Raw genomic sequence first — 27,566 nt, forward strand, 5'->3', positions numbered from 1 at the left:
GGACCGACATAGGTGGAGTCCTGGTGGTACCGAGGCATGACGTGCATCACGCCCTCTAAACGTGTAGGGGCAGGAATCACAAACTCGGGTACCAAGCAGACGCTCTAAACGAAGAGCGTGGCTAAGGGATGAAACGAGAAAGAGGGGTGGGCACTGTCGTGGGCTGCAGAACCCGTGCCCCGTTTTAAAGCATTACAATGATAAATACAGACATGGGGCAGGCCAACACAACAAGGCCCGTGGGCTGTCTGCAGCCTGTTGGCCATGAGTTTGTGATTCCTGGTTTGTTACATCAGATAATTAGTCAATGAAAGAAATACCAATTCTACTGCAGCTGGACGGAGCTGCACTTGTTAAAGCCTCAAACAGAAATCGAGTTAGACGTTGTGCATCTCTCTGTCCTCCCCACAGATCTAAGAAGGGACTCCACCACCACCGACAGGTCACGAGACCAAAGAAGCGTGTACTCTGCTGGCAAACCCTGAACCTGGATGTCTGAAGACAACGCAGAGCCTCTGACAAAAGGCCACGGGCAGGAGAAACAGTCCTGCAGACCAGGAGCGACTACCCAAGGTGCATCACTGCGGGAGCCAGGGAAAGTTTCAGAAAGCAGTTGTCTTCAAAAGCATTTAAAAACCGCCTCCACGAAGGGCTTCCCTGATGGCGCAGTGGTTGAGAGTCCGCCTGCCGATGCAGGGGACATGGGTTCGTGCCCCGGTCCGGGAGGATCCCATATGCCACGGAGCGGCTGGGCCCGTGAGCCATGGCCGCTGAGCCTGCGCATCCGGAGCCTGTGCTCCACAATGGGAGAGGCCACAATAGTGAGAGGCCAGCATACCGCAAAAAAAAAAAAAAAAAACCCACCTCCATGAAAAGGAAATAGACATAAGTAAAAGCCAGGCTGACGTGAAGAGACAACAGACTAAAGGAAAATTTACAAAACGAACAATGCAAACGCAGAACAAGCTGCTTTACCAACAGGAAAGAGCAGAATGGAGAGTCTGGAAAGTTGAATCAGTTATGCTTTCACAGAACATGAGAGAAAAAGATATTAAATATTGGAGAAAATAATACAAACGTAGGATAGAGAACAAGGCCAACCTAAGTTATTCCCGAAGAAGCCAGGGCAAGTGGCATAGAAGAATAATTAGACCGGACTGAAGACAATGTTACTGAGTCAAAAAATAAGCAAACTCCCACCTCACACCCATTAGCGGCTACCATTAAAACAAACAAACAGAAAATAACAAGTGTTGACAAGGACGTGAAGAAACTGGAACCCTTGTGCCCCTTGTGCACTGTTGGTGAGAATGTAAAATGGCACAGCTGCTGTGGGAAACAGTATGGAGGATCTGAGAAAATTAAACATAGAAATACTATGGACCCAGCAATTCCACTTCTGGGTATGTATCTGAAAGAACTGAAAGCAGGGTCTCAAAGAGATGTTTGTACACCCATGTTCACAGCAGCATTATTCACAGAGCCAAAGGGTAGAAGCAACCGAAGCACCCATCAGCAGATGAAATGGGCCAACAAAATGTGATTACATACACGCTAAGGAATGTGACGCAGCCTTAAAAAGGGAGGAATTCTACAAGACGCTACAGCATGAATGAACCTGGAAAGCAGGATACTTAGTGAAATGAGCCACTCACAGAAAGACAAACACTGTATGATTCCACCTATGTGGGGGACCTAGAGTAGCCAAATTCACAGAGACAGAAAGTAGGACGGGGGCTGCAGGGCCTTGGGGGGGGGGAGGGAGAAATAGGTAGAAATGTTTAACGGTTACAGGTTCAGTTTTGCAAGATGAAAAAGCCTGGAAACGGATGGCGTGTTACCTAGCCGAGTTGGTTTGCCCGTCGCGCAGCAAGCCGAAACGCCGGGACGCTGAGGTTAGCAGCAAACAGCGCAGAGACAGGGAACAGACCTCAGATCCACCTCCTGGAGGGCAAGGGGCTCGAGGCATTTATGGGATGAAGTAATTAAGAAGCAGGGCGGTCTGAGCGTGGGGAGCGTGGGGAAAGGTGATTGGAATAAGGTGGGTCATCGCCCTTCTGCGCAGTAACTAGGCTACAGGTCTATGCACATGGGAAGATGGAGGAGCTCAGCACGACCTGAGGGTGGAGTTTTCTGCCCTCTGCCTTCAAAAGGTCACTGCCCGGACGCTTGCGCATGCCCAGTTGGAGGGTTGGGCCAGTCTTAACCAGTTCAGCTCAAACGAGACGCAGCTGACTCCAAGTTCCTGGAAAACAACTGTGGCAAACATCTCACTGTTGAGGACAATAACGGAGGGCATGTGAGTCTTGTAGATGACCCTAATGAATTAGTGGAGACCGGTGAAATGGATTTGACTAACGATTACCCATGGTTTCAAATGTATTTAATGCCACTAAACTGCACACATGCAACGGCTAAGATGCTGAATTTTAGGTTATGTGTATTTTGCCACAGTAAAAGGTAATTTTTAAAAAAACAAAACAAGCAAATCCAAGAGACAGGCAGCTCAAAGGAACTTTCCTTCTTCCATAAAAATCAGTGTGGAGAGACTCGGACCCAGGCATGTACTGGAAACTGTTTTCAATTACAAGGATCCAGCAAAAAACCAATATGCTTCTAGTACATAAAATCCAGGTGATCAAGAAAGAAAGAAAAATAAAGCTAGTCTCCAACGTCTGTCACATTAAATTCCAAAAGACAACGATAACACATTAACTGAACTTTGAGATGAAAAGTTGGGACTTGAGCTTTAAAAGCCAGTGAGGTCCTTACTCATGAGAAAAGGCTACCGAAGGCATCCTCAGATAGGCAATGGCTTAGGACACATGCCACCCACGTGCTCTTCTAGGAAGAAAAATCTTTGAAGAGACACTTCAGTTCACTGAAAATGAATCAGAATAAAGGACCTGCAAATTGGGAAATCATGGTCTCAAAGATACCTGCATCCATGAAACAGTGCAGCAGTGGAATCATCTAAAATCGGTAAATCCACCCATGACTTCTATTCGGCACTAGGATGCGCTCTTGGTCTGATCTATGGACGTGGGTCTGTTATTGTAGAAATTCCTGTGAACACGTGACTGGAAAGGACGTACAAGCCTGTCTGGTATCCCTACGTCCCCAGTATCCTTAACTCTCACGGACATTTCAGCCCAGAGTTTTAACCAAGGCAGCACTTCACCACCATGCTGAGTGCCAGACTGGGAAAATGGCCTCCTGGCACTGACCTTCCTGCAGGGCGAAAAGTTTCAGCTGAACTGAGTGAGCTGACTACTTTGAACATGAACTCAAGGGTATGGAAAGCTTACTCATCTCAAAAAGGCTTTAAAAGCAAGACCTGCCAATGACTAATCAAGTGCTGACCACAGAAGAAATTTCAACACCAACAATAAAAATGATACTCAAACTACTGTGTAAACATTCCCTTCAGTAAGCACAAAATAAGCTTTTCAAAAATAAACTTTTCCAAAAAGTATCCCACAGGGCTTCCCTGGTGGCGCAGTGGTTGACAGTCCACCTGCCGATGCAGGGGACACAGGTTCGTGCCCCGGTCCGGGAAGATCCCACATGCCGTGGAGTGGCTGGGCCCGTGAGCCATGGCTGCTGAGCCTGCGCGTCCGGAGCCTGTGCTCCGCAACGGGAGAGGCCACAACAGTGAGAGGCCCACGTAACACACACACACACACAAATCCGCCTCCATGAAAAGGAAAGAAAGACATAAGGAAAAGACAGGCTGAAGTGAAGATACGATAGACTAGAATAAAGGAAGATTTACAAAACAAACAATGCAAACGCAGAACAAGCTGTTTTACCAACAGGAAAGAGCAGAACGGAGAGTCTGGAAAGTTGAATCAGTTATGCTTTCACAGAACATGAGAGAAAAAGATATTAAATATTGAAGGAGAAAATAATACAAACGTAGGATAGAGAACAAGGCCAACCTAAGTTATTCCCGAAGAAGCCAGGGCAAGTGGCATAGAAGAATAATTAGACCGGACTGAAGAAAACGTTACTGAATCAAAAAATAAGCAAACTCCGACCTCACACCCATTAGCGGCTACCATTAAAACAAACAGAAAATAACAAGTGTTGACAAGGACGTGAAGAAACTGGAACCCTTGTGCCCCTTGTGCACTGTTGGTGAGAATGTAAAATGGCACAGCTGCTGTGGGAAACAGCATGGCGGATCTGAGAAAATTAAACATAGAAATACTATGGACCCAGCAATTCCACTTCTGGGTATGTATCTGAAAGAACTGAAAGCAGGGTCTCAAAGAGATGTTTGTACACCCATGTTCACAGCAGCATTATTCACAGAGCCAAAGGGTAGAAACAACCCAAGCACCCATCAGCAGATGAAATGGGCCAACAAAATGTGATTACATACACGCTAAGGAATGTGACGCAGCCTTAAAAAGGGAGGAATTCTACAAGACGCTACAGCACGAATGAACCTGGAAAGCAGGATACTTAGTGAAATGAGCCACTCACAGAAAGACAAACACTGTATGATTCCACCTATGTGGGGGACCTAGAGTAGCCAAATTCACAGAGACAGAAAGTAGGACGGGGGCTGCAGGGCCTTGGGGGGGGGGGAGGGAGAAATAGGTAGAAATGTTTAACGGTTACAGGTTCAGTTTTGCAAGATGAAAAAGCCTGGAAACGGATGGCGTGTTACCTAGCCGAGTTGGTTTGCCCGTCGCGCAGCAAGCCGAAACGCCGGGACGCTGAGGTTAGCAGCAAACAGCGCAGAGACAGGGAACAGACCTCAGATCCACCTCCTGGAGGGCAAGGGGCTCGAGGCATTTATGGGATGAAGTAATTAAGAAGCAGGGCGGTCTGAGCGTGGGGAGCGTGGGGAAAGGTGATTGGAATAAGGTGGGTCATCGCCCTTCTGCGCAGTAACTAGGCTACAGGTCTATGCACATGGGAAGATGGAGGAGCTCAGCACGACCTGAGGGTGGAGTTTTCTGCCCTCTGCCTTCAAAAGGTCACTGCCCGGACGCTTGCGCATGCCCAGTTGGAGGGTTGGGCCAGTCTTAACCAGTTCAGCTCAAACGAGACGCAGCTGACTCCAAGTTCCTGGAAAACAACTGTGGCAAACATCTCACTGTTGAGGACAATAACGGAGGGCATGTGAGTCTTGTAGATGACCCTAATGAATTAGTGGAGACCGGTGAAATGGATTTGACTAACGATTACCCATGGTTTCAAATGTATTTAATGCCACTAAACTGCACACATGCAACGGCTAAGATGCTGAATTTTAGGTTATGTGTATTTTGCCACAGTAAAAGGTAATTTTTAAAAAAACAAAACAAGCAAATCCAAGAGACAGGCAGCTCAAAGGAACTTTCCTTCTTCCATAAAAATCAGTGTGGAGAGACTCGGACCCAGGCATGTACTGGAAACTGTTTTCAATTACAAGGATCCAGCAAAAAACCAATATGCTTCTAGTACATAAAATCCAGGTGATCAAGAAAGAAAGAAAAATAAAGCTAGTCTCCAACGTCTGTCACATTAAATTCCAAAAGACAACGATAACACATTAACTGAACTTTGAGATGAAAAGTTGGGACTTGAGCTTTAAAAGCCAGTGAGGTCCTTACTCATGAGAAAAGGCTACCGAAGGCATCCTCAGATAGGCAATGGCTTAGGACACATGCCACCCACGTGCTCTTCTAGGAAGAAAAATCTTTGAAGAGACACTTCAGTTCACTGAAAATGAATCAGAATAAAGGACCTGCAAATTGAAAAATCATGGTCTCAAAGATACCTGCATCCATGAAACAGTGCAGCAGTGGAATCATCTAAAATCGGTAAATCCACCCATGACTTCTATTCGGCACTAGGATGCGCTCTTGGTCTGATCTATGGACGTGGGTCTGTTATTGTAGAAATTCCTGTGAACACGTGACTGGAAAGGACGTACAAGCCTGTCTGGTATCCCTACGTCCCCAGTATCCTTAACTCTCACGGACATTTCAGCCCAGAGTTTTAACCAAGGCAGCACTTCACCACCATGCTGAGTGCCAGACTGGGAAAATGGCCTCCTGGCACTGACCTTCCTGCAGGGCGAAAAGTTTCAGCTGAACTGAGTGAGCTGACTACTTTGAACATGAACTCAAGGGTATGGAAAGCTTACTCATCTCAAAAAGGCTTTAAAAGCAAGACCTGCCAATGACTAATCAAGTGCTGACCACAGAAGAAATTTCAACACCAACAATAAAAATGATACTCAAACTACTGTGTAAACATTCCCTTCAGTAAGCACAAAATAAGCTTTTCAAAAATAAACTTTTCCAAAAAGTATCCCACAGGGCTTCCCTGGTGGCGCAGTGGTTGACAGTCCACCTGCCGATGCAGGGGACACAGGTTCGTGCCCCGGTCCGGGAAGATCCCACATGCCGTGGAGTGGCTGGGCCCGTGAGCCATGGCTGCTGAGCCTGCGCGTCCGGAGCCTGTGCTCCGCAACGGGAGAGGCCACAACAGTGAGAGGCCCACGTAACACACACACACACACAAATCCGCCTCCATGAAAAGGAAAGAAAGACATAAGGAAAAGACAGGCTGAAGTGAAGATACGATAGACTAGAATAAAGGAAGATTTACAAAACAAACAATGCAAACGCAGAACAAGCTGTTTTACCAACAGGAAAGAGCAGAACGGAGAGTCTGGAAAGTTGAATCAGTTATGCTTTCACAGAACATGAGAGAAAAAGATATTAAATATTGAAGGAGAAAATAATACAAACGTAGGATAGAGAACAAGGCCAACCTAAGTTATTCCCGAAGAAGCCAGGGCAAGTGGCATAGAAGAATAATTAGACCGGACTGAAGAAAACGTTACTGAATCAAAAAATAAGCAAACTCCGACCTCACACCCATTAGCGGCTACCATTAAAACAAACAGAAAATAACAAGTGTTGACAAGGACGTGAAGAAACTGGAACCCTTGTGCCCCTTGTGCACTGTTGGTGAGAATGTAAAATGGCACAGCTGCTGTGGGAAACAGCATGGCGGATCTGAGAAAATTAAACATAGAAATACTATGGACCCAGCAATTCCACTTCTGGGTATGTATCTGAAAGAACTGAAAGCAGGGTCTCAAAGAGATGTTTGTACACCCATGTTCACAGCAGCATTATTCACAGAGCCAAAGGGTAGAAACAACCCAAGCACCCATCAGCAGATGAAATGGGCCAACAAAATGTGATTACATACACGCTAAGGAATGTGACGCAGCCTTAAAAAGGGAGGAATTCTACAAGACGCTACAGCACGAATGAACCTGGAAAGCAGGATACTTAGTGAAATGAGCCACTCACAGAAAGACAAACACTGTATGATTCCACCTATGTGGGGGACCTAGAGTAGCCAAATTCACAGAGACAGAAAGTAGGACGGGGGCTGCAGGGCCTTGGGGGGGGGGGGAGGGAGAAATAGGTAGAAATGTTTAACGGTTACAGGTTCAGTTTTGCAAGATGAAAAAGCCTGGAAACGGATGGCGTGTTACCTAGCCGAGTTGGTTTGCCCGTCGCGCAGCAAGCCGAAACGCCGGGACGCTGAGGTTAGCAGCAAACAGCGCAGAGACAGGGAACAGACCTCAGATCCACCTCCTGGAGGGCAAGGGGCTCGAGGCATTTATGGGATGAAGTAATTAAGAAGCAGGGCGGTCTGAGCGTGGGGAGCGTGGGGAAAGGTGATTGGAATAAGGTGGGTCATCGCCCTTCTGCGCAGTAACTAGGCTACAGGTCTATGCACATGGGAAGATGGAGGAGCTCAGCACGACCTGAGGGTGGAGTTTTCTGCCCTCTGCCTTCAAAAGGTCACTGCCCGGACGCTTGCGCATGCCCAGTTGGAGGGTTGGGCCAGTCTTAACCAGTTCAGCTCAAACGAGACGCAGCTGACTCCAAGTTCCTGGAAAACAACTGTGGCAAACATCTCACTGTTGAGGACAATAACGGAGGGCATGTGAGTCTTGTAGATGACCCTAATGAATTAGTGGAGACCGGTGAAATGGATTTGACTAACGATTACCCATGGTTTCAAATGTATTTAATGCCACTAAACTGCACACATGCAACGGCTAAGATGCTGAATTTTAGGTTATGTGTATTTTGCCACAGTAAAAGGTAATTTTTAAAAAACAAAACAGCAAATCCAAGAGACAGGCAGCTCAAAGGAACTTTCCTTCTTCCATAAAAATCAGTGTGGAGAGACTCGGACCCAGGCATGTACTGGAAACTGTTTTCAATTACAAGGATCCAGCAAAAAACCAATATGCTTCTAGTACATAAAATCCAGGTGATCAAGAAAGAAAGAAAAATAAAGCTAGTCTCCAACGTCTGTCACATTAAATTCCAAAAGACAACGATAACACATTAACTGAACTTTGAGATGAAAAGTTGGGACTTGAGCTTTAAAAGCCAGTGAGGTCCTTACTCATGAGAAAAGGCTACCGAAGGCATCCTCAGATAGGCAATGGCTTAGGACACATGCCACCCACGTGCTCTTCTAGGAAGAAAAATCTTTGAAGAGACACTTCAGTTCACTGAAAATGAATCAGAATAAAGGACCTGCGAACTGGGAAATCATGGTCTCAAAGATACCTGCATCCATGAAACAGTGCAGCAGTGGAATCATCTAAAATCGGTAAATCCACCCATGACTTCTATTCGGCACTAGGATGCGCTCTTGGTCTGATCTATGGACGTGGGTCTGTTATTGTAGAAATTCCTGTGAACACGTGACTGGAAAGGACGTACAAGCCTGTCTGGTATCCCTACGTCCCCAGTATCCTTAACTCTCACGGACATTTCAGCCCAGAGTTTTAACCAAGGCAGCACTTCACCACCATGCTGAGTGCCAGACTGGGAAAATGGCCTCCTGGCACTGACCTTCCTGCAGGGCGAAAAGTTTCAGCTGAACTGAGTGAGCTGACTACTTTGAACATGAACTCAAGGGTATGGAAAGCTTACTCATCTCAAAAAGGCTTTAAAAGCAAGACCTGCCATGACTAATCAAGTGCTGACCACAGAAGAAATTTCAACACCAACAATAAAAATGATACTCAAACTACTGTGTAAACATTCCCTTCAGTAAGCACAAAATAAGCTTTTCAAAAATAAACTTTTTCAAAAAGTATCCCACAGGGCTTCCCTGGTGGCGCAGTGGTTGAGAGTCCGCCTGCCGATGCAGGGGACGCGGGTTCGTGCCCCGGTCCGGGAAGATCCCACATTCCGTGGAGTGGCTGGGCCCATAAGCCATGGCCGCTGGGCCTGTGCGTCTGGAGCCTGTGCTCCGCAACGGGAGAGGCCACAACAGTGAGAGGCCCGTGTACCACAAAAAAAAAAAAAAAAAGTATCCCATACATTTCCATTTTTAACTAGATGTTTGGTAACATAAGGCTTCAAAGGCTGTTAGGTAATCCTTACTCTCATTTGGCCAACGGATAAAAAGAATATCACGATCCTTTATGTAATCATCATCTGTCCTGTTCCCACAGAAAGCAGTGTACCTACACCACGTGAAACAACCAAGCTTTCTCGTGAGAACTAAAACAGATGCTATCTCCAAATCAGAGCTAAGAAGAAAAAGCTGTATTTCAAAGAACAAAAGGCTTTTTCTCTGTGAAATTAATCTTAGTGGCTAACCTTTTGAAAATTTATGGCTAACCTTTTGAAAATTTAGTAATGTACAGCTATGTGAAATATTTTACTCAGTATATTTAACTTGTCTATGTACTCTTTCATGTGAAACAAATTAACATAGTTCCTATCGACAGTGCTAAAAATCAGATTAGAAAAAAGAAGAAATCAAGTCTTGAAACAAAGAGAAGCAGTAGAAGAATGTCCCTTTAGCCTTGGCACCAAGCTAAAATCCTTCCTTGGCCAAATCTGTTAAACCGTACCTGGCATTCAATTTCTTTTCAATCTTTTATAGAGTTATACCTTTTCCTCACTTGAAGGGCAGAAGGATTTACAATCATGATTTGGAATTATTCTATTCTCATACATTAGTTATTTGCCTTGTGGATATAAAGTGGTGATTCGGTGTTTTACCGAAACATGAGATTATGAAAATACTGGGAGTATCAGTCTGAAATTTGAAAGATGACATTTTCCAAATTCTAGGAATCTGACTCTCTCTTCTTTCCTTCTCCCAAATCACGCCTCTTTTGATGGCTCCTGCTAAGGATAACACACGGCCCCCATCACTGGAAGCAACTTTCAACCAACCTTCCCTTCTAAGTCCTTTCCGACTTGCCTTTGTTTACCTAGTTCTTTCTGTTGCTTCTCTTTTACTCTCTATTTCCTTTGGTTCTTCCAGTTAAGCATGAAGAGCTATCAGTTTTGCTAGTCCACAGAACTGTTTTTCACTTTTCCCTCTTTCATCCCCTATGACCAAGTTCAATCACCCCTTTGTTGAACTCTCCCTCACATTCCCCATCTCTGTTGCCGCCCGCCTCATCCCTTCACACCTCGTTCACTGAAAAGACTTCCACCTGCTTCATTCACCTTCCTCTTCCCCTCCTGAGTCTGTCCTGCAGAATGCAGGCAGACTTTCACCTGGCTTTCCTCTGGCAAAGTGCGTATGCTCACACCCCATTTCCTGCAGCCTCCAATCCAAACTCTTCCGAGTGGCTTTTAAGACCCCGTCCCTCCGGGCGAGTCTCCCAGAAGGCAGGAGAGAGAGGAGATCAAGAAGGGATGGGATAGATTAGGAGTTTGGGATTAACAGATATACACTACGATATATCAAAGAGATAAAACAACAAGGACCTTAGAAATTTAAAAAGAGAGAGAAAGAATCATTTCTTTGATATATATCCTTCCAGATAATTTTGTTTATGTATCTTTTTTAAAATGAAAGAAAAGTGTACCACAAGGTTTGATAAGCTGCTCTTGAAATTCACAACAGCTGGTATGCATCTCTGTTAACAGAGCATCACATTGTTAATGACTCTGTAATATTCTACTTGATTGTATGTGTTCATTTTTACCATTAAAAATAATTTTGGTAAAAGTAAAGCATTTTGGAACAATGGCTGGCACATAATTGCATACTAATCTCAGCTTTGATTATTATGTATGACTCTCCCAGGGTCTTTTACAGTGAAAGACAATAACTGTTGAATTGAACTTTTATATCCACGATAAATCATTCTCCTAAATTATAAAAAAGAAACTCTCAAAAGTTTAAAACTTTATGGAGATTTAGATATGAATTAATTTGACTCTGTGACATGTGTTAGATTTAGATGGCAGAATAAGACATATGCAGTGACTTAAGATGACACACTTAGTTTGACTTGCAAAATTGGTACTAGGATATGAATCTTGTGAGTCAATACTTTCTAACTCATCATGTTACTTGCAGTTTTAATTTGCTGTTCCTTTAGTTTATGGAATTGTGTCAAAGAAATTTTGCAAATAAAAATAAGCATAAACTTTAAAAAAAAATAATAATTTTGGATCACTCACAGTGATTTAAAACAAAAAGAAGAGACGGGACTCTGGAGACCTGGTTCTAGGCTTACTGACCTCACGGCCTTGGGCTCCCTTGTGTCTCTAAGTCTCCGTTTCTTCCCCTATAAAATTGGGATAACGGTGGTAGCTGTCACGTAAGATTGTTTGAAGATTTAAATAAAACATTTGGTGTCAAGAAATGCTTAACACAGCCTCCCACACGGTGAGTGGTCCACTCTCATGCCCACGACATTCCCTCTCCCGGACAATGTCTGTCTCCCTCTCTAATCCCGACCCGCTTGCAGAAATGCTCCCACCTGGGTGCTCTGGGAAGTCACCTTGATCCAGTTCAGCCCTCCCTCGCCTCTCCCTCCTCTGAGCTCCTGGGGTCCTCAGCAGAAAACCTGCTCAGAAGGCAGAAACCTCAGGTGTCTCCTGGACCCTCAACACAAGCCCAAGGCCAGTGCTGGTCACAGGACTTTGGCCCTGACTGCAGCAATCTGTACATTGGTTTTGCTTTTTTAAATTGCTACCCTAGAGCTTTTTCTTTCTTGACTTTAAAACCTATTTTCTCTCCTGTTCCCACAGCAGATCCACTTCTCGAGGAATGAGTCTCAGGCTGAGGAAGAAGCAGGGAGAGGAAAATGATAGGGTCAAAAACCTGTCCAGGACCCAGTTCAGTTGTGACTATCGTCTACCCTCAAGTTTTCCCAAGCCTTTTCTTTGGTTTGGCCCCAGGATTGGAAGGCAGCCCAGCGTGGACAAAACTAGAGAGAGAGAGAGCAGAGAGCTTCGAAGAAAGTAGGCGGGGAGGGGGGGAGTTGGGTTATAAATTACTTAGCTCTCTCCCCAAGCGATTTCCTATGTCGGTTCACTCAGAGCAACGCAGTCATCTTGGATATTTTGGAAAGCATCCTTATTTCAACATAAGGAGGCTGGGGTTTCAGAAATCACGCTTCGTGAGCTTAGAGCGGTGAAGTTACAATGCCCCGGGCATGGTGCCCTCCAGGGCAGAGCCTTCAGCGGGGCCAGCTTCCTGGGAGGTTGCCTCAGCCCCTGTCCTATAACCCTGTGGCTTATAGCTAACCACTAGATGAAGAAAAAGTGCTGAAGAATTTAATACCTTACGACGCAGTGTTTATCCTTAGTGTTTATCGACCAAATATATATGGTTGACTGGAGATCTTAGGACCTTTCCTCCTCTCTCAAGAGCCCAGGCCTGCTTGAGCACAAGTGCGGGCCAGGCGGCTCACAGTAAATCTTGGTCTTTCCCTCTCAAGCTGAGAAAAGCCTGCAGGGCATCGGCTTCACAAACTGAGGAAACGCGAGATGTGCGGAGATAACTCTGACCACGTGGGAGTGACCTGGCGTGCTGCTTCAGAGAGGGGGAGCTTAGGAACAAGGAAATCTGGTTGAACAACCTGCCTTCGAATGACTGACTGAAATACATTAAGCCTTGCAAAGGGATGGGAAGTTTAAGGAGATGAATATCAGGACATGCCCACAGACACAATCCTCCCGATTTAGGGGGAGAGAAAACCCAGCTGCTGTGCCCACACTGTGTAAGCACCTCTCACAGTCTCAGCCCCCGGGGCACTCACGCACCTGCAGCAATATTTACAAGTTGTTTTCAAATCTCAGTCTCTGATTCCTCTCCTAGGTTCACACCAGACGAACATATCTACCTCTCGTAAGTTCTGTGATGTCCTTGTGCGCGCTGCCCCACAAGAGGCAGAAACACTCCCCGTGTTTCCAAGGGATTGGCAACCAGCCTGTTCGTGCTTCGGACGCTGTGAGATCACGCCACAAATATGCTTTATCATTTTCAAAAATGCCAATTCCATGTTTAAAATATTTTAAAACCTCACAACATCAAAAGATTAGAATGAATGTAGACTCCCGCTATCACTAACAGAAAGCACGCCCATTTCTTGAGCAGAGCGTCCAGTGCAGGTCAGCGTGCCTCCTTCAAAAGGCCTTGATAGGACTTCCGGGAAGATGGCGGAAGAGTAAGACGCGGAGATCACGTTCCTCCCCACAGATACACCAGAAATACATCTATGCATGGAACAACTCCTACAGAGCATCTACTGAACGCTGGCAGAAGACCTCAGACCTCCCAAAAGGCAAGAAACCCCCCACGTACCTGGGTAGGGCAAAAGAAAAAACTAAACAGAGACAAAAGGATAGGGAAGGGTCCTGCACCAGCGGGAGAGAGCTGTGAAGGAGGAAAAGTGTCCACACACTAGGAAGCCCCTTCGCGGGTGGAGGCTTCGGGAGGCGGAGTGGGGGAGCTTGGGAGCCGCGGAGGAGAGCACAGCAACAGGGGTGCGGAGGACAAAGCGGACAGATTCCAGCGCAGAGGATCGGGCCGACCGGAACTCGCCAGCCGAGAGGCTTGTCTGCTCGCCCGCCGGGGCGGGCGGGACTGGGAGCTGAGGCTCCGGCTTTTGTCGGAGCGCCGGGAGAGGACTGAGGTTGGCGGCGTGAACACAGCCTGCAGGGCGTTAGTGCACCGCGGCTGGCCGGGAGAGAGTCCGGGGAGAAGTTTGGAACTGCCGAAGAGGCAAGAGACTTTTACGTCCCTCTTTGTTTCCTGGTGCACGAGGAGAGGGGATTAAGAACGCTGCTTGAGAGAGTTCCAGGGACGGGCGCGAGCCGCGGCTAAAAGTGCGGAGCCCAGAGACAGACATGAGACGCTAGGGCCGCTGCTGCCGCCACCGGGAGGCCTGTGTGCGAACACAGGTCACTAGCCACACGCCCTTCCGGGGAGCCTGTGCAGCCCGCCACTGCCAGGGTCCCGGGATCCAGGGACAACTCCCCCGGGAGAACGCACAGGCGCGCCTCAGGCTGCAACTTCTCGCCGGCCTCTGCCGCCGCAGGCCCGCCCCACACTCCGTGCCCCTCCCTACCCCCGGGCCTGAGTGAGCCAGAGCCTCCGAATCAGCGGCTCCTTTAACCCTGTCCTGTCTGAGCAAAGAACAGACGCCCTCCGGCGACCTACACGCACAGGCGGGGCTAAATCCAAAGCTGAGCCCCTGGGAGCTGTGAGAACAAAGAAGAGAAAGGGAAATCTCTCCCAGCAGCATCAGAAGCAGCGGATTAAAGCTCCACAATCAACTTGATGTACCTGCATCTGTGGAATACCTGAAAAGACAACCAATCATCCCAAATTAAGGAGCCCTGTGGATGAAAGGCTCTTGGTGCTGCAGCCAGGAGTCAGTGCTGTGCCTCTGAGGTGGGAGAGCCAACTTCAGGACACTGATCCACAAGAGACCTCCCAGCTCCACATAATATCAAACAGCAAAAATTTCCGAGAGATCTCCATCTCAACGCCAGCACCCAGCTTCACTCAACGACCAGCAAGCTACAGTGCTGGACATCCTATGCCAAACAACTAGCAAGACAGGAACACAACCCCACCCATTAGCAGAGAGGCGGCCCAAAATCATAATAAGTCTACAGACACCCCAAAACACACCACCAGACGTGGACCTGCCCACCAGAAAGACAAGATCTAGCCTCATCCACCAGAACACAGGCACTAGTACCCTCCACCAGGAAGCCTACACAACCCATTGAACCAACCTTAGCCACTGGGGACAGACACAACAAACAACAGGAACTACGAACCTTCAGCCTGCAAAAAAGGAGACCCCAAACACACTAAGATAAGCAAAATGAAAAGACAGAAAAACACACCGCAGATGAAGGAGCAAGATAAAAACCCATCAGACCTAACAAATGAAGAGGAAATAGGCAGTCTACCTGAAAAAGAATTCAAAATAATGCTAGTAAGGTTGATCCGAAATCTTGGAGATAGAATGGACAATAGAATGGACAAAATGCAAGAATCAGTTAACAAGGACCTAGAAGAACTAAAGATGAAATAAGCAACGATGAACAACACAATAAATGAAATTAAAAGTACTCTAGATGGGATCAATAGCAGAATAACTGAGGCAGAAGAACGGATAAGTGACCTGGAAGATAAAATAGTGGAAATAACTACTGCAGAGCAGAATAAAGAAAAAAGAATGAAAAGAACTGAGGACAGTCTCAGAGACCTCTGGGACAACATTAAACGTACCAACATTCGAATTATAGGGGTTCCAGAAGAAGAAGAGAAAAAGAAAGGGACTGAGAAAATATTTGAAGAGATTATAGTTGAAAACTTCCCTAATATGGGAAAGGAAATAGTTAATCAAGTCCAGGAAGCACAGAGAGTCCCATACAGGATAAATCCAAGGAGAAATACGCCAAGACACATATTAATCAAACTGTCAAAAATTAAATACAAAGAAAACATATTAAAAGCAGCAAGGGAAAAACAACAAATAACACACAAGGGAATCCCCATAAGGTTAACAGCTGATCTTTCAGCAGAAACTCTGCAAGCCAGAAGGGAGTGGCAGGACATATTGAAAGCGTTGAAGGAGAAAAACCTGCAACCAAGATTACTCTACCCAGCAAGGATCTCATTCAGATTTGATGGAGAAATTAAAACCTTTAGAGACAAGCAAAAGCTGAGAGAGTTCAGCACCACCAAACCAGCTCTACAACAACTGCTAAAGGAACTTCTCTAGGCAAGAAACACAAAAGAAGGAAAAGACCTACAATAACAAACCCAAAACAATTAAGAAAATGGGAATGGGAACACACATATCGATAATTACCTTAAATGTAAATGGACTAAATGCTCCCACCAAAAGACACAGATTGGCTGAATGGATACAAAAACAAGACCCATATATTTGCTGTCTACAAGAGACCCGTATGCTAACACATATATATGGAATTTAAGAAAAAAAAAAAAATGTCATGAAAAACCTAGGGGTGAAACAGGAATAAAGACACAGACTTACTAGAGAATGGACTTGAGGCTATGGGGAGGGGGAAGGGTAAACGGTGACAAAGCAATAAAGAGGCATGGACATGTATACACTACCAAACGTAAGGTAGATAGCTAGTGGGAAGCAGCCGCATAGCACAGGGAGATCAGCTCGGTGCTGTGTGACCGCCTGGAGGGGTGGGATAGGGAGGGTGGGAGGGAGGGTGACGCAAGCGGGAAGAGATATGGGAACATATGTATATATATAACTGATTCATTTTGTTGTGAAGCTGAAACTAACATACCATTGTAAAGCAATTATGCTCCAATAAAGATGTTTAAAAAAAAAAAAAAAAAGGCCTTGATAAAGCTGCACGGGACACGCTAACATTCTCTGTGTTACAGTTCACTCCACTTTTCCTCAAAGAGATAAATTAAGCTCTAAGAAAACTAACAAAATGAACCAGTTAAGAAATTGAAAGGAATCTTAACTCCTACGCTAACTGATCCCCAGCCATTACAAACAAACTTTTGTAAATTAAAAAAAACAACAAAACTTTTTTCATATAACAAAACGCATTTTTTTTTTTTTTTTTTTTTTTTTTTTTTTGCGGTACGCGGGCCTCTCACTGTTGTGGCCTTTCCCGTTGCAGAGCACAGGCTCCGGGCACACAGGCTCAGCGGCCATGGCTCACGGGCCCAGCCGCTCCGCGGCATGTGGGATCTTCCCGGACTGGGGCACGAACCCGTGTCCCCTGCATCGGCAGGCGGACTCCCAACCACTGTGCCACCAGGGAAGCCCTCAAAACGCATTTTTGAATTACGGTAACTTCCACTTCTAGAAAGGCAGCTCCATATTAAGCACTCGGCAAACATTTCCCGATTAAGTTTGAGGAGTGACAGCCGTCTTTGTCAACAGTTTGTCCTGGACCATCTCTGAGGCTCCCTGGCCCATCCTCACCTGTCCTCAAAGCACACGGTGCACTTCCAGGCGCGGGTCATCCTCAGGAACACTCGGCACTTGGCGCACACGCGGTGGCTGCAGCCCTGGCACACGGCCCCCCGGTTCAGCAGGAGCCCCAGGGCCTGCCGGCAGCGGGCACAGGACTTCTCTTTGTACTCCTGGCTCCCGCTCTTCGAGCCTTTCCACCTGAGATGCTGCAAGTGTGTCTTCAGTTTCCTGTGGCCCAGAGAGTTAAATGATAAGAAGCGATTGAGTGGAAGGACAGATGCCAGCCAAATTCCTACATGGCAAGGGCCCCAACAGCACCACCCATGGCGAGAAAGAAGGGGCTTTGGCATCCAGCACCCCCAGGTTCCAACACGGCTGTGTGAACCAGGATCTCTTGCGACGTCTCGGAGCAGAGGCTCAGAGGTTTTCTCGGCTGTGCAAGCCTTACCTCCCAGGGTTGCTGTGAGGATTAAATGGCAAAGCATAAACACTATGGCTGGCTAGGTTCATCCCTCTGTGCCCAAAGGGCATTATAACAGCAAGCAAGGACAGTGAAAGAAGAGGAAAAATGCAGAAAATGGCATCAATTCTAAAATGCAAGGCAGGGAATGACCTGTAAACATACAGTATACATGCCTGCTATTGTCTTAAGTTCCCCAATAAAGTTATTTAGCTGATGCTGTGCTTTTTTTAATGGAATAAATTTTTTAAAAAATGTTTTTATTGGAGTAAAATTCCTTTACAATGTTGTTTAGTTTCTGCTGTACAATGAAGTGAATAAGCTATATGTGTACCTATATCCCCCTCCCTCTTGAACCTCCCGCCCCGCCTTTCTCCCGCATCTAGGTCATCACAGAGCACCAAGCTGAGCTCCCTCGATGCTATGCTTTTGCTACTGTTTTTTATGGGTGGTCAGTTACTTTCAGTCCCTATTTCCCCAGGACAATAGCCCTAGTACAAAGGGACATTACATTGGACCCCAGGAGGTATCATTAGCCAGAATACTCTATGAAATGTCTCTGTTACTTACTTTTATTATTATTTTTTAATTTTTATTTTTTATTTTTTTTTGGCGGTACGCGGGCCTCTCACCGTTGCAGTCCCTCCCGTTGCGGAGCACAGGCTCCAGACGCGCAGGCTCAGCGGCCATGGCTCACGGGCCCAGCCGCTCCGCGGCATGTGGGATCTTCCCGGACCGGGGCACGAACCCGTGTCCCCTGCATCGGCAGGCGGACTCTCAACCACTGCGCCACCAGGGAAGCCCTACTATTATTATTTTTTTAATTTTTATTGGAGTATAGTTGATTTACTTACTTTTTTTTTTTAATGCTTGCTCTCATGTCCTTTCTTTTTTTTAAAATCTATTTGTTTATTTTTTGGCTGCGTTGGGTCTTCGTTGCTGTGCGCGGGCTTTCTCTAGTTGTGGCGAGCGGGGCCTACTCTTTGCAGTGCGCAGGCTTCTCATTGCGGTGGCTTCTCTTGTTGTGGAGCACAGGCTCTAGGCACATGGGCTTCAGTAGTTGTGGCTCGTGGGCTCTAGAGCACAGGCTCAGTAGTTGTGGTGCACGGGCTTAGTTGCTCCGCGGCATGTGGGATCTTCCCAGACCAGGGATTGAACCCGTGTCCCCTGCGTTGGCAGACGGATTCTTAACTGCGCCACCAGGGAAGCCCTACTGTTACTTACTTTTAGAAAAGAGAAGCTAACCCCAAGAAACAAGCTTACATCCAACTTTCAGGATTTGCTCTAGAATCAGTACCCTTTGTAACAAAACTTTTACCACAGTATCCATGTTACTTTGTTGATATTCAAAACGGTGCTTCTAAATCACCGTAAGATCTTGAATCATCAAAGAAAACTCCATTTTGTTCAGTGTATTTTTTTAGTGGAATAAAGTATCAGTACACTTAGAGAGCTTTGGGATAACAGAGGAGGGTAGAAAAAGAACATTGTACCTTCTAGTTAACCAGAAATTTTCGCTCCTTCCCAGACATTTGGTGGTCCAAAGTTTTATTTTATATGTTTATTTTTCTTGGCAGACTCTGAAGGAGTTCTGCCATTAAAAACAAAGCAAAACCAAAACGCCTATTCCATTTACTTACCCTCTAGACCTCACGCTCTCCATAAACATCGATCGATAAACAAAGCATCAGCATGACAGCTAACCACGGACCCCGCCCAGCCCTGCTTTGTTAAGTGTTAAACTCATGTCCAACAGCCCGCGGAGCTCAGAGAGAGGAAAGAGGCTCTCTGTTGACAGATCAGTCGGAGAGCAGGCTGGGCAGGTTTCCCCTTCCCTCAAAGCCGGCTGGGAAGCAAAAGAGAGCAAAGAAAAGGACAGGAATGGATGCCAGCAGCTTTGCTGTTTCTATGACGCTTTCTTTGTGCCTTCGGTTACCACCAAAAATAATTTAGGAAAACCCTTAGCTGGAGGTCTTTCCCTTGAAGGGCGTATGAGAAGCCTGAAAGCTTCCCTTGAATTATTCCTGCCAAGTAGGCAAATGGACAAGCTGACAGACAGCAAACTCATCACAAAAAAAGGCATTATTTTAAAGGAAAAACAAAAGGCATTCTTTCCCTTACCATCCCCGAAGCTTAGTGACACAGCAAAGGTCACCTCCCCCATAGCCCTTCATTCCGACTCTTGTCAGACAGGAAGCTGAGTAGGCAACAAGCAGCAATACGCCAGGTAGAAGCAGCTTGCAAGCAGAAAAAGCCAAAAAAACGGAAGAATCCCACCCACTAAATGACAGCATACCGTATCCTTTCCTCCTCTATGTTTCGAACCTCCCGGTCCCGGTGCAGGACCTGGAGGATCACCTCGCGTTCTGATTCCCGGAGGGACTTCAGGCTGACTTCTTGGGCCATTTCTGTCTCTTCTTAGACCCACGCTGAGGTTCTACTCCATGGCCGCTCCTGTCCCGTGGATGAGCTCAGAGAGTCCAGTGAGAGTCCCACGTGCTTTTGAAAGCAATCCCTCTCCTATTTCATTGGCAGCTGTGTTGCTTGTGGCTCTTTTTTTTCTTTCGTTTTAACTGTGTCACACTCCTCAGGAGAAGGAAGTTCCAAGAGGCCGTCCCTCGGTGGGGATGGTCGCTCCCAGAGCCTCATGCCACCTGGGGAGCCTTTTCCCTGGGTCCTGCCGCAGCCTCTGACATCCGGCTAAGTCAAAAGCATATCTTTTTTTCTGAGGTTTTGCCAGAGATTGTTATAAATTATGCAGAGCCCCCTGCAGATAATTTCTGCAAAGCAGAAGTAATCCCCAATCTGAGGGAATTTACGAAGAGCAGTGAGAAGCGTATCAACGACTTATAGAAGTCAACCTTCCCCTTCATATGTTTACAGGTAGCAGTAATGATGGTTAAAAGCCCAGCCAGTTCAATACCTGTAGAAAAGACAATAAAAATGGCATCATTTTTCCTGGCTGATGTACCTATACTGCAGCATGAGTCCAGAAGAGAAAAAATGCTCTACACAGACAGATCTTTGCATTTTCTGCCATGATGATAACGTAAGATTTTAAATTTTATTAAATTGGCCTTCTCGTGTTTCTAAAAGCCTCAAACTTACACACTTGAATTTTTCTAGTATGAATTCTGTATCTTGAGTGATTAGAGGCATATAGGTCTATCTTTAACATACATCATCCTAATTGAAAGTACATTAGAACAACCATGTTCTCAACTGCTAACTGTAATTTTTACAGTTAACTTCAAGACTCAAAAATAAACTGTTTAATCAATTAAGGATGTATAAAGGGATATCACCACAACCTCAATCTACCCATTATCTATGGTCTTTAATGGTTTTCAGTGGCTGCCTTATGCCCGGGGTCTTGTTTCTGGTTAATGCTAGTTGCCAGGTTCTGCATACGTTCCTCCTACTTTCTTCTGCCATCAGTGACGTTGGACACACATCACCTTCAATCTGTTCTTCCCCCCAACCAAGAGGATGGCATTGAATTGATAAAGCACTGGATAGATGCACGTCAGTGAAAAGCAGAAAATGCAGCACTCATTGATGCACTTTCTAGAATGCCATTTTGTTATCAAATCTACATGGATTCCTTAGTAATAAGACTTCCTTTCAATTCTTTAGAAGCTAAACTCCCTTTGTTCGGCTGCAACAGAAATGCACATTATATTAATTTATGATTCATAGCAAATCAATGAATGAGAAGTTAATAGAACCCTAAGGAATCATTTCTTTAAGCAGAGATTCTTAATCTTTGGTCATCTGGTGAAGCTTCTGTATTTAAGTGCATAAAATAAAATACATTATTACAAAGGAAATCGATGATACTGAAATTTTTAAAGATTATAACATAGTAATAGATGCGTCCATTGATGCATGAAATCTAGCAGTGATCTAACAACTAATTTCAGAGTAGTGATGATTGCAAACAACGTTTTCAGATATCTGCAACACACAATGTGGCATAAAAATATCTGTGATTTCTATTTGTGGCAGTCACCAGTCCTGCTAGTTCTACTGTGGTTCAGTGCCTATACTCATAATTGCAGGAAATGCTAAATTTTAGTTACGGGTTAATGAAAACAATGATGTAAAATTTTTTCATGTCCAAGGTCATGGACCTACAGGCTAAGGACCCCTGGCTTAAGGGATTCTCTATCTGTCAGTTTCTCTATTGTAGGATAAAGTTAAAATATGTGGCCCACCCAAATTGCAGAGGTTGCATGAGAAGTAGGAAAGCCCAGGGCTGCCAGGAGACACTCCCGGCCTCTGGTCTCCAGCCAAGCAGTCCCAAGTGCCTGCTCCCAAAAGGTGTCCTATGTAGACGGTGGGAAAATGACAGGGACAGACAGGGACAAGGACTTGGGGCTCCAGCCCCACCAGAGTCAAAGCCACATCCCTCCTTGGGCCCGCGTTTCCAGATGAATAGACGGAGCTCCCCAAGGCTCTGAGTCTCTGGGAAAGAGGAAAGTGCTGGGGCTTCCCTGGTGGCGCAGTGGTTGAGAGTCCACCTGCCGATGCAGGGGACACGGGTTCGTGCCCCGGTCCGGGAAGATCCCACATGCCGCGGAGCGGCTGGGCCCGTGGGCCATGGCCGCTGAGCCTGCGCGTGCGGAGCCTGTGCTCCACAATGGGAGAGGCCACAACAGTGAGAGGCCCGCGTACCGCCAAAAAAAGAGAAGAGTGCTGGGAAACAGCGTGTAATCAAGTGCTAAGTGGTAAAGTGCAAACTAGCCACCGTGTCACCAACGTCATGAGCCTATTTCTTCTAATCACGCCCTCGGTTCTTCCTGCTTTTTTCTTATTTTAACCTATTAACCATACTACTAGGCCAAGTACTATCCTGTTTGTCTGATTCTCAAGTGTTTTAAATGAAGATTTTTGTAGTTGGCTCAAAACATGTGATCTATGCACTGAGCTTTCTCTCCCTGTGGCCTTTGGACTCTGCTGTCCAGCAGAAGCAACGCAGCCCTGGGCTGGAAGAGAGTGCTCCTGCAGTACTCAGTGTTCACCCCTTCAGGGGGAAAGGCCCTACCCATTCCAGAAATGCAGGATTCGGTTACTGAAAAACACTACTGTTCTCTACCAAACGCATGCCTGTGGCTTCAGAGAGCCTTCTGCAGGGAGGAGTGGGCGCTCTTCCTCCCCCTAGTGGCCATCCACTGCTATTTACAGAAAAGTGAAATTGAGCTCGTTTCCAGCATCCATCCATCACCCATTCATTCAGTAAATGTCGATAAAGCACCCAAGTGCCAGGCACTGTTCAGGTGCTTAGGATACAGGACTTAATGACTGGTAATTTACACTCTATCCTACTTCTCACAAGAATATGATGTAGCTCACAATAAAAGCACAGAGAGGACGATTAAAGTCAGAGAAACAGCAACCAGAGCGAAAAGGGGCCGACGATTTCTACCAGGAACCTGCAGTGAAACAGTCACTGTACTTGAGCATTAGCTGTATCTCTGACCTTCCTAGTAACCAAGGCAAAACAAAACAGAACGAAACAAAACCCCAAATCAAAGGGGTGTATATAGTTCTGATAAATCGAAAGAACAGGTGCTGCATCTTATTTGGATTTGTTCAGGCTTTTTCAGTAGGGGCAGTACCACGCTTCCCTCTAGATATTTGTGGGGTGCTTTTGGTTGTCACAGTGACAAAGAGTTACCTTGCATTCCCATACAAATGTTGGCTATCTTACCAGATAATTCAACTAGGAAAAAAGTATAATTTTCTGATAATAGAATTTAACTCATAGAAACACAAAGTATATTTTGCAGGGTTTTCACATACTCTGAGTTTTCCAGAATGCAACTATTATGTAAATTGAAGAAAGACTGTACTTGGTTTCATTTAGAACTTTAACAAAAATTGTTTATCATTTCAGAGAGTTGCATCACCGAGGGCAGCATGGCTTGTAGTATTTGAATCACTAATGCCATAATACTGGTAATGGTCTGCATTTGTAGATGTTCTAGTCAATGTGATTCTATGTATGCGAACATTTGACAACTTCACTGTGTCTTCTAATGTAGTTTACATATATGAGTACATATTATATTCTTATAATTTACTGCCCCTTTATTTCTTCTTTTATTACAGTAATGACGTATTATTGTTGTTGTTGTTATTGGTGTAGGTAAATTATATTATACATGAATTCCAATTCCAGATAGCAAAAGGTGAACTACAAAATATTTCCTATAAAGGGTGAGCATTGGGTCCTTGGGGTTTAAGAACCACTGAACTAGAGAATCCAATGATTTCTCAGGTCACTTACAAATTAAACTGTGTATATCATTCTCTTGTTCATTTTTCAACATATTATTGGGTTTTAGGAGAATGGGGTGGGGAAATTAGAGGACTGGTCAGTTGTTTTTATTGTTTTAAGCTGTGTTGGGGTTTTCGTTTGAGTGTAAATTTGCTTATGCAATTCCAGGTCTGATTTCCAGGTTCTAACTGAGAGCTCAGAGTTTCTCTTTCAACAGCAATCATCCAAGTTATTTCAACGGCATCTTTTCAATCCTCTCGAACAGAATCTGGAGTTCTTTCTGCACTTTATCCCTGGTAGGCTGGCATTTGAATTCCTCTATGTTTTACATCAACAGCCAAATTGGAGATTTGACTCTGTAATCCACCTGTCAAATCACTCAAACCCAATTCACTAAAACTAATCTTCGCCTATAGTCTATTTATCCAAGACAAGGTGCCCCAGACTTATGGCAATGATTTACTTATTTTTTTAAAACTATTTATTTATTTATTTTTAGTGAACTTTTTCCTAGTCAAGAGAGGTTTCTAGGGTGGCAGATGGAGCTAATTAGCCAGCAGCATGCGCCCATGGTAAATACCAAGAAAGTAAGAGAGCATTCCATCCACCTGGCGGCCTTAGCAAGCTAAGGTCCATCTTTACAGATTCCATTTCTGGTCACCGACGCTAGCAGGAAACTAGAAGCCACCCTGGATTATTTTTCATATTCTTCAAAACATGGATAAAACAAATAGACTTCTCTGTTGGATGCTTTGATCTCTCTGATGTTTTTGAGTCAAAAAGTGGAGACTGTAAAAGAATTCTATGAAATCTATTAAAATCAGTTGGCGTGTCCCTTGCCCTATGCTGGGATGAGGGAGCGAGGTGTGAGCATGGCATCTGTAACACAAAGTGGGTAACAGGAGCAACTGATGGGGTCCGGAACTGGCTGTGTCCATTAGCCTGCAGCCGACCAGTGGGAACAGGAGTGACAACACTGAATGGATGGTGAGTAAGAGGGAGACTGGTGACCGGAGGGGACAGGAAAATCTTCATGGCTGAGCCCGGGAGAAGAAAAGGAGCTGGTCTGAGGAAGGAGAGGAACATCTCTAGGGTGAGGGACAGTCCACTGAGCAATATGTCACTCCTCCCCCAGGAAAGGAGCCCAGGGTCTCCACCGCCTACACGTGAGTTCTAAACTACAAAACGGCCTTTCTCACCCTGGCTGATCTGGCCTCCTCCCTACTCCTCCATCCTTAATTCCCACAGAATGCTGCAATGCTCCCAAATTAGACACATCCGAGACTGCTCCCTGAACACATCATGCACTTTTCTTTTTCCGTGCATTCACTCCTGCTCTTGCCTCTCCCTACCAAAATCTAATTTCCTTGGAGGCAGTGAGGGGAACAGTCCGCAAAGCAGGGTTTGGAGCCTCACTGGGTGAGTAGCTCTGCTCTGCCCCTTACTGACTGCTGAGATGCTGGGCAAGTTACCTAAGCCCCTTGGGATTTAATTTCCTTGCCCATAAAGTAGAGAGAATGATAACACCCACTTCCTAGAGTTGCTCTGAGGATTAAGTGTGTTGTTACCCGTAAAGTACTTAGATCACAGTGGTGAGCATATAATAAGCCGTTGACAAATGTTAACTGTAGTTAATAGTAGTAGTAATAGTACCATCATCGTCACTATTATTATTAATCTTTCAAGGTCCAGATTAATTGCTAACTAATTCAGGAACTTTCTCCTTATTTACAAGCACAGTAAATTGCTTCTTCATTATGACCCCGTTTTCCTTTGTGTATTTCTCTATCATGACTCGGACTTCTTTCTGTCTGATTCAAGTGTCCTTCTAGTGGTCCCATTGGTTTTTAGTGACCCCTCATCACCCAGCAAATAGGTCCTTAATGTTTCGCTGGGGTTGAGAAACCCAGTGAATACTGTAACATGCGGGTTTACTTGCCAAAGCAGGAAGCATGAATTCGAGTAGAGCAGGAAGGAAGGACAGTCAGGTGAGCAAACAACACTCATCTCAGAAAGCTCCAGGCTTCAGACATCTGGAAAGCATCGGGAAATCTGAGTCATTTCAAATCTGAGAAGCACACAAAAAGGTATTTTAGTTTAATGATCTCATGCAGAAATTTACAATCTCATATCTTGAATAATGAAATCTCCCAGATCCGGTTTTTCTATGATGATATTTAGTCACTCGCTCATGCACCCAACAAATTCTTAAATTGTGTTTTTGTCCCAAGAACTGGAATCAGGCTCTGTCCTCACCCACATGGAGCTGAGTCTAGCCCCCAATCTCCTTTCTCAATTGCATTTTTGTACATTTGAAACGGTGACTGCCCTTTGTCTTACAGTATCCCATCTACCAGTCTAATTTTATCTAACAATTTAAAAATAAATAAAACCTACACCAAAGCACCACTTTGAAGGAAAAAGTCTCCCAGAGCCACCTGGAGAAGCACTTCACAGCAATCCATCCCATCTCAGCATAGGTTTGGGTGTCAGACAACCTGGGATCAAACCCCAATTCTGGAATCATCTGGGTACAGCTCTAGAGCAACAGCTGGAACAAAGCAAGCAGCACTCAGAACTCGTCCTCTCTGCTCCCCCTCTGCCCCTACAGGAAGGCCCCAAAGCAGGACTCAAGCCATTTCTCTGGGACCGATAGGGACTGAGACAGCAGGGGCCCCTCCTAAACCCAGCACAGTGCTTCAGTCCGCGTATTTCCGTCTCGCCGGTAGCCGGTCGTGCCGTGTCCCAGTGGAACTTTGCATCCAGACCAACGCGGTTTGGTGATTAGTGCATTGATCCATAGCGCTGATTTCATTGGTCCTTGTGTGTGCCAGGCATGTGCCAGGGATTGAGGATATAAAATAAGTAGGAGCCAGTCTCTGCGTTCAAAAAGCTCACACTCCAGCCAGAAAATGGACATGCGAACGAATAAGTTACGACATGTAGGATGAGTATAAACACATAAGGATCTACAGAGGAGGCCGCTCAGAGGAAGGCGTGATTCACTGCATACGGAGAGAGCAGAAATGGATGGGGGGCAGGGGAGGGGGCACGGAAAGAGTCCCAGGGGAGAAACGTGTGGGACCCCTTTTGCCAGGGGAAAGGAACATCCAAACGTGTCTGTTTTTAAAATTTTTTTGGCCGAGCGGCTTGCGGGATCTCAGTTCCCCGACCAGGGATCGAACCCGCGTCCCCTGAAGTGGAAGCGCGGAGTCTTAACCCCTGGACCTCCAGGGAAGTCGCTAAACACGTGTGAGTTTTGAAACCACGCTTGCTTGCTTTCCTCAGCCTAACAGCCAATTGACTTCGGCTTTTTAGATCTGATGAGGGGGAAAAGTACAAGAAACGTGAAACTGAGGGCAAGAAGAGAAAAGGAGGACAGGAAAGGAAACGCTCTTTATCTGCAGGCCGTCCCCACGTCCTTTCATCTAAATATCTATCACCTCTGAGCAGCTGGTCATCACATCAAAGGAACGAAAGCACCACCCCCTGCCTGTGATGGAGGGAAATGCGGCAGATCAGGCGACATGCCTGACATGCCTGCGTGTGAACACGACGGTCATCGCCAC

General features: G+C 45.7%; 1 protein-coding gene across 9 annotated transcripts in view; it reads right to left on the reverse strand.

Annotated features, from left to right (window-relative positions):
- The window catches only part of SYTL3 (synaptotagmin like 3), an 84,050-nt gene extending 63,444 nt beyond the window's left edge, over nt 1–20,606 (reverse strand). The window contains exons 1-2 of one of the 9 annotated variants that reach the window (XM_067701641.1): nt 20,011–20,590; nt 17,264–17,482 (exon numbers count right to left, since the gene is read on the reverse strand). In XM_067701641.1, the coding sequence (XP_067557742.1) occupies nt 17,264–17,482; nt 20,011–20,120 (329 nt within the window). In that variant the 5' untranslated portion in view covers nt 20,121–20,590. Of the gene's footprint in view, nt 1–17,263; nt 17,483–20,010 lie in introns of all 9 variants that reach the window. The other 8 variants (XM_067701642.1, XM_067701638.1, XM_067701637.1 and 5 more) reach the window with 8 other exon arrangements.
- Between the last annotated feature and the right edge of the window lie 6,960 nt (nt 20,607–27,566).

This window comes from Pseudorca crassidens, chromosome 13 (assembly GCF_039906515.1).
Source record: "Pseudorca crassidens isolate mPseCra1 chromosome 13, mPseCra1.hap1, whole genome shotgun sequence".
NCBI lineage: Eukaryota > Metazoa > Chordata > Mammalia > Artiodactyla > Delphinidae > Pseudorca > Pseudorca crassidens.